General features: G+C 39.8%; 1 protein-coding gene across 1 annotated transcript; it reads right to left on the reverse strand.

Moving 5' to 3' along the window:
- Positions 1 to 3,453: 3,453 nt before the first annotated feature.
- On the reverse strand, positions 3,454 to 3,903 carry LOC111797718 (S-protein homolog 1-like). Its single transcript, XM_023680866.1, has one exon. It carries the CDS (start codon positions 3,901 to 3,903, stop codon positions 3,454 to 3,456), a length of 450 nt encoding a protein of 149 aa, XP_023536634.1.
- Between the last annotated feature and the right edge of the window lie 4,143 nt (positions 3,904 to 8,046).

Below are 8,046 nucleotides of genomic sequence, written 5' to 3' on the forward strand. Positions count from 1 at the left end.
GACCGATGAACTGGGAACGATTTAAGGAGGCCTTCCTTAAGGAATATTATCCCAAGTCAGAGCGACTTAAAAGACAGTAGGAGTTCGCCCACTTGATACAGGGCGGACTCACAGTGGAGAAGTACAACCGAGAATTTAAGAGTTGTAGACTAGCCTACGATGTAGGCTTGGCATGCTCCACGGTCCCAACGTCGATGCCCCGTCACCGTCAGGTACGCCTTGCATAAGATAAGCAAAGAGAAACGTTTTAAAACTCGCATGCATTTTTTATGTTGACATTATTGAAATGATTGTGATATTTCATGTATTTATTTAAGAGTATGATGTCATGTGTTGCATGCTGAGTAATTTTGTTAGTAGCATGATATGATGCTTAGCATGATGAATGTTTACTTCTTTGGCGTTACGATGTATTGTATAGTGTGCGTATTGTTATTTATATATATGCATAGTATTAAGGCCTTAGACTTAAGCAACCTTATATTGGTTTATAGAACCATGCCCAGAGGACGAGGAAGAGGAAGAGGAAGAGGAAGAGGAAGAGGAAGAGGAAGAGGAAGATGAGTATGGGGGCGACCTCGTCGTAGAGAAGTAGGACGAGGTGTGGCAGTAGAGGGCCCACCTCAAGAAAGATCAGAGACTGGGCCGGTAACAGTTACGCTGCCCCCAGTCTTACCACCAGTTGAGCTACCTTTTTTAGCTCCACTACAAGCTGAGCCTCCACCACCACTAGAGCCTCCATCACAAGTAGAACCTCCACCCCAGCCTACCCTACCACTCTAAGTCGCACCTGAAGCTGCACCCCCAGTGGGTGGAGTAGATGCTAATACTAGGTTAATGTGTGACTCCATCCAAGCCCTAATTCAAACCTTGGTAACCAATCAGCAAGCCAGTCTACAACAAGCCCAAGCACAGGCCCAGGCACAGGCGTTGGCACTGGCACAGGTACAGGCACAGGCACAGGCACAGTCACAGGCACAGGCCACTGCTCAGGCCAATGCCCCAGTAAACCCTCCACAACCTGTTAGATTTTCAAACTGGATAAGAGATTTCAAGAGATACGACCCTCGACCATTCACTAGTTCCTTAGTAGACCCCATAGAAGCCCAAATGTGGATTGCAGCGGTGGAAACCACCTTTGAGACTATGGAGTGCCCAGAGAACCAAAAGGTTGCCTGTGCAACCTTCGTCCTACAAAAGGACGCAGAGATATGGTGGAGAGATAACAAAACCCTTCTTAACCCAGAAGAGGGACCAATGAACTAGGAACGATTTAAGGAGACTTTCCTTAAAGAATATTATCCTAAGTCAGAGCGACTTAAAAGACAACAGGAGTTCGCCCACCTGGTACAAGGCGGACTCACAGTGGAGAAGTACAACCGAGAGTTTAAGAGACTCAAGAGATTTGCACCGTCCATGGTGGACACTGAGGAAAAGATGACAGAGAAATTTGTATTGGGTTTGGAACCAAGAATCCGCCGCATGTTGGAGGCGTTCAACCCAAAGACCTATGAGGAAGCCTTGAGAACTGCCAAGGCTTTAGAGAAACCAAAGGATGAGAAATGACGTGAAGAGCCAGTTATAATTGGGCAGAAGCGTCCTCATGAATCAAGAGGCTCTGACCGTCCACCACCAGCACGTAGGCACCGTTCCAATAACAGACCCGCTCCTAGATGGGATGAGCGACGCCCTCCCCGACGTACTGACAGGAACCCCAGGAATCAAGATGGGGCCAGAGGGAGGAGAGAGGAAGGGTGCACTATCTGTGGAAGACTACACGGTGGGAGGTGCATGGCTGGCAGCCGAGCGTGTTATCGATGTGGTCAAGAGGGGCACATCGCCGTGAACTGCACGGCCAGAAATGCTGCAGCACAAGCAAACCCACCCAGAGTAGTAGAGCAAACGGATCAACCAGCACCACCATGAGCTCAAGCTAGGGCCTACGCGTCAACCAGCAAGGACACTGGGAGGTCTGATGCCGTGGTGACAGGTACACTATCCATTTTAGGTCATTTCGCTTTTACCTTATTTGATTCTGGTTCCACGCATTCCTTTATTTCCATGCCTTTTGTTGTACAAGCAGGGTTCGAATTAGAACCCTTATTGCATGAAATGTCTGTAAGCACCCCTGTGGGGGTAGACTTAGTATCTAGGGATAGAGTAAAGGATGGCCAAGTAATCATAGGGAACCAAACTTTAAGCGTTGATCTGATGGTGGTAAACATGACAGATTTCGACGTCATACTAGGCATGGATTGGTTAGCTGAAAACCGAGCTAGTATAGACTGTCGCAAAAAGGAAGTAAAATTTTCACCACCGACAGGACCTACCTTTAAATTTAAAGGCACAAATACCGGGATTACCCCCAAGGTAGTATCGATGATGAAAGCAAAGAGGTTAGTCCAACAAGGTGGATGAGCTATATTAGCATGTGCTGTAGACGTAAGAGGAAAGAAAAAGACCCTAGTAAACGTGCCAATAGTAAACGAGTTCTCGGATCTATTTCCGGACGACTTACCTGGAATACCCCCTTCCCGAGCGGTCGAATTCGTCATCGAACTCAAGCCAGGAACTGGGCCTATTTCCAAAGCACCCTATCGCATGGCGCCAGCAGAGTTGAAGGAACTCAAGGCGCAATTGCAAGACTTACTAGATAAAGGGTCCATGTATGCGTACGTGGGCCGTGTGTAGAAAAGTACCATGCATCCAACTCTGCCAAGAATTGAAAAAAGCCTAAGGTCATGCTATGGTTTAAACGATAGGTCACAGTCATATATTGTGTGTGATTGCATTACTAACCGAATAATATAACTTTACACGATATAAGGTGTTTGCCTCACTAGTTGTGTTCGTATATCCCAACACCATTTTCGCATTTATAAAGAAATTTAAGAGGACCCTCTTGTAATTAAATATTATTTTGTATTTAATTTTGGTGTTGTTTATCTTCCTTTAAATTTATATTTTATCGAATTTTCATGTTTTATTTTATGTTACTTTTCATTTTTTTTGTTTGCTTTTTCATATTTTTAGTTTTGGTCCGAGATCCAAATTCTTGAAAATCGGACATCAAGAAAGATTGTGGAACTACAATGCAATATGTGAAACTTTTAATAAGATATATGGAAATTCAAGGATTGTGCCTACCATCCTATTTTAAGATCCATGTGAAGATGGCAGAAACATGAGCTTTTAATACCTATTTTAGATTTTATTGTTTTAAACTCTCTCAGGTTCGTCCGTAAAAATCATCATTTTTTTAGTTTTAATATAAAAACTATATTACAAATTTGAAAACTTGTATTCATATACAAATTTTTTTTCTTCATGATTTAAAATTTTGGAGAACAACAATACATTTCGTTACGAAATAAATTTCATAAAAAAAAAAAAACAACATTTTTGTGTTATTCCATTATTTTAATTCCACCAAAAGGAGATAATAAAGCTTCTCTAACTTTTATAGTTCCACTTGTGAATCAATTCATCAACATTAGCAAGAAAGTTTCTCAAGTAAATTCCATCATCTTTAGCCGTCCAAAGACAAGTTCCTACAGTTCCACGTTTGCACCTATCACGGAGCCATAAGTGCTGCGTTTCAGGCCAAAAGCTTTCAAAAGAGACATATGCTTGTGGCGTCTCCAATTTGCACCAATAGAGGGTTGATCCCCAAAAGCTAACCTTGAAGTTCCATTGGTAATCATCTCCATGATTAAGCAAACGATGATACCCCAAGTCATCGTCTTTAGACTGACAATGCACAAGCAACCCAAGTTTGCTTAGCCCGTTAACCACATGAATGTAATATCTAGAAGGTCCTGGTGGTGGTAACGCGACCCTTGGAACCTGAGCCCCAACTAAAGCCACCGTGAAAAGAAAGAAAACGACAATATTCTTTATCATTTCCTAATCAACCTTTAGCTTAACTACCAATTTGTGTTGGACATGTGAATAAATATACATACTTATAGTACATGCAAGAAACTATGTAAATGCATGCTATGGTTGTAAAAAACTCAATCATTTAACTAATTTCCGTTATGCAACACAATTTAAGGTTAATTTTGGGATAATTTGAGAGATTTATTAGATTTTCAATAACAAAATTCCTTGAATAGATAATAGTTATTAGCCCAAGAATAATAAATATTTCATTGATTTTTAAAACACTCTCGTAAAATGGACAACAAAATATGAATACTTCCCGGTAGAAAATATAAAATAGAGAAAGCAATTCATAGATTACATATGGTATAGCACCCAAGTCCAACAAGGTATTAAATTCCCGATTTATTTTTTTAAGTTGAACTTTCAAACTTTTTACGAGGACCTTAGAAATTTTAGGGTGAGGTAGAACAGATAAGTTCAAAAAATTCTAGAACTATAGTTTCAAACAGGAATTGCGCAAGACTTCTTTCGCAAGAATTACTCAATGCCTGTTGGGAGAACCGTTATGGGGTTTTGATTTCATCATGTCACACCCTGAATCTCTAGGATGTTGGGTTTTATGCCCTAAAACGTATAGTTTGTAAACAAAAACATATTCTATTTTCAATAAAGTTATTATTGTTGTTTATCAAGTAAAGATTGTTATTGAATAAAGTGAACTTTACGATCACTAATCTAAATCCAATAAACTAAGAACACTCTGGCTATAGTATGATTACTTGAACTATATGTAGAGACATAAGAGTGGATCAAGTTCAAGTATATAGTCAAAATGATCTATAGTATAAGGATAAGGTTGAGTACATTATTCTGGGGACACTATGGATGCGGCCCACTTTTGTATATGATATAAACAATGTGATCACTAAATTGTACATGTGGAGTCATGTGAGTGGGGGCGTCCTATGCAATGAATATTGCATAAGATCGGACCATGAAGAAAACCACTCTCACTTTATAATATCGTTTACTGTTGAGACTGATTTTTTCATTCGATGACCTAGGTAACTTGATGTTAATCCTGAGCTAACTATGAACTCCTGTTTATTCGGAATTATCCTTAGATTTGCATGGGTGAGAGTGGCCCGAGTTCGTCGATTCAATAAGCCTCCCATTTCAGGGGTAAGACTGGGCGAATAGCTGGGGACATAAGGTGTAAGAAGGAATTCACTCCTACCCACTTTTAGGGATAGAAGAGAGGTAGTTCCTTTAAGCACTGACTCCAGTTGTTGAACAAAGGGCCCCCACCCTCTCATTGGCCTGAGAGTGATTCGGTTCACTGGTTGAACCACAAACCAATTGTTCATTAGAGGATCAGTGAGACATAAGGAACAAGAAGTAACTTCAGGGGTAAAACGGTAAATTGACCCAGCTCTAGTAACGAACAACCTGTGAAGGATCGACTTACCAATCATGGTTATATCAAATGGACAGAAATATATCTATAGTGAGGGGAGTGCAACTACTAGGCTATAGTGGAGTGTCCTAGTAGTTAACGAATGTTGGTTAACAAGGTTAAGAAGTTTAACTGGTTAATCTTGGATCGTTGGAGCCCATGATCTATAGGTCCATTAGGTCCCTCTGCTAGCTCATATCGGACTAAACCATAGAATAGTGTGACAAGTGAGTTCGAAGTGTTCGAATTCGAATTAGGGAATATGCGCTACATATATACGATATATTTAACTGCATTTTTGTTTTATTTACAAATTAAACAAAAAGACAGAATCTGAGATATTTAAATAAGATTTAAATATTTTATTCAAATATGTGTTGATTGGGATTGACATTTGAATTACTATTAAATATTAATTAAATAGTTTAATTAATCATTTAATATTACTTTAATTTGAAATTAATTGTTGAATTAAAATGAAGAAAGTAAAAATGTTGACTTCATTTAATGGAAAATCCATGTTAGTGGTATTTTGAGGTGTCAAAATTTGGTTTAACCAAACTTGCATGCTTGCGAAATAAACCCCACATATTTGAGTGGAATTTGAGTGTCAAAATTTGGTTAACTCAAACTTGCATGAACATGCAAACATGACTCTATAAATTGAGTGATCATGGTACATGGAATGTCTTATTTTGGGAAAAACCTTGAGGAAAACCTCTCACAAACACTCTCTTCATATTTACTAAATCCCTCCCAAGTTTAGTCACTCACCGGATTCCACAATCTCGTTCTAAGGCCGGAGAATAGTGGAGAAGACACTAGTGGTGGTTCGAAACCGGTTCGTAAAAAAAAAAAAAAGAAGGAAATTTGAGCGACAGAAGGTTAGTATTCAAACTCATTGAGTTTTAATGCTTTTGAACATGCCAGCTAATTTACTATAATTGATGTACTTAGAGTGCCTAAGATCCAAATTTCTTCCGCATGTGTTATATTAACACCATCATAGGAAAAATTTTGCCAGTCAATGTTTATAAAATAAGAGGGAAATCAAAATGTGTATTAATATATGCCAAATTCATCTAACGAGGGAAGCGGGAATGAGATACATGATTCCCTAGGTCCATAATCCCTCTATTACTTCTAAACTCTAGAGTACCCTCTCGTCACGATCAAGCAATCTACTTGTAGTCTCTCATCACATCCTTAACCTAGCAGGGAACCAATTGTTTACTTTTGTCCCGAGTTTCCACACTCTTGATACAAAGGCCTGGGCAGAAAACTTAGCCTTCGCAATGGTACATGGTGGGGAAGAACATGGTGAGTGTTGGTCTGCTTGCATCCATGGGAGTATTAACTGGTGAACCCGTCCCACAGGCCATGAAGTAACCTATGGTGAGGGGGTGCTACCCCTCGGTACATGCCACCTAAAATAGTTACTCACATGATCAACGGCCTCTCATAGGACGGATCTTACGTGCAGGGTAACTACTACCTTGCATCGTGATTAATGTCCTAAAACACGATGTGTCCACAATGTAGTGTAGTCGATCTACCACTGAGTAACAAGCCTTGGACATAGGATTGCCAGGTGTATGGCTAGTGCCGTAAATCCTAGGGGGAGTGTCTTGGAGAATAAATCAATAACAGAATAAATACCTAGAAAGTACCAAGAACAAGAGAAAGATCTAGGTCTAGAACATGGATCAAGACCCTAGTTCTAAGTACAAGAACCAAGAACCAAGGGTACTAAGGCCCTTAAAGGATGACCAAGGTTTTAGAATCCAAGGACCAATGTCCTTAGAATAAATCACGATAAGAACCCCAAGTCAAGAACAAGTGGGCCTAAGTACTTACAATAAGAAACAAGAACAAGACAAGAAAGAGTGTGGTATCCTAGCATATCAACGAATGGATTGAGAGCCTACAAGCAGGCTACATACTAAGTTTTTGTACTGATTCCTTATTCTTCATTTTTTCAGGTAAGGAGCTGGTCGAAGTCGGGAGTGGACTCTTGGGCAGGTGCCATAGAATAAACTCACTCGTCGTCCTCAACTCTTTTGTTTTAAAATGATTTGAGCTCGTTTCTTATTTTATGTTTTAAATTTTGTCGTGCTGTAAATTACTTATGTGCGCACACTATTTTGTTATAATATTGTCTCACCCTCTGATCGCCCTTCGAGATTCCATTGGTCTCAGACCTTTAAAGGTGTTCAATCCTAAGTCTCGATTCTGTTGCTTATTCTTTAAAGAGAGAGATCACACAATAATTCACCAGGAGTCACACATGCTCAATGGGGCGATAACATCCATCCAGCAGCCAGATTGCTGATAAATAAACATCTCATCCGCTGTCATAGATGATTACTTACACCAGTACTAAAGTATATCAAGACAGTATACTGGGTAAGACAAGAAATTTCAACAACTAGAAAGTCTGTTTTCACTCGTAGTAAGTTTGCTAGGTAGTTGTTAATCAAGAATAGCTACCTAGGATTAATTTTACTAGCATGCATTCATAAGCAAGCGAATTGTAAAAGTACTGCTTCGTAGGTTTTCATGTTGTTACTTACAGATTTGTCGTGTGCCTTCTCGAGTAGGATTAGAGGATAAAAAGAAAGTCTATACACGCTCTCACGTGCTTTTCTAGCACCAAAGAAGTTTTATACGTGCGCATATACAGTCACGGGTCGCGTATCGTT

The sequence above is a fragment of the Cucurbita pepo genome, chromosome LG01 (assembly GCF_002806865.2).
Source record: "Cucurbita pepo subsp. pepo cultivar mu-cu-16 chromosome LG01, ASM280686v2, whole genome shotgun sequence".
In the NCBI taxonomy this organism is placed as follows: domain Eukaryota; kingdom Viridiplantae; phylum Streptophyta; class Magnoliopsida; order Cucurbitales; family Cucurbitaceae; genus Cucurbita; species Cucurbita pepo.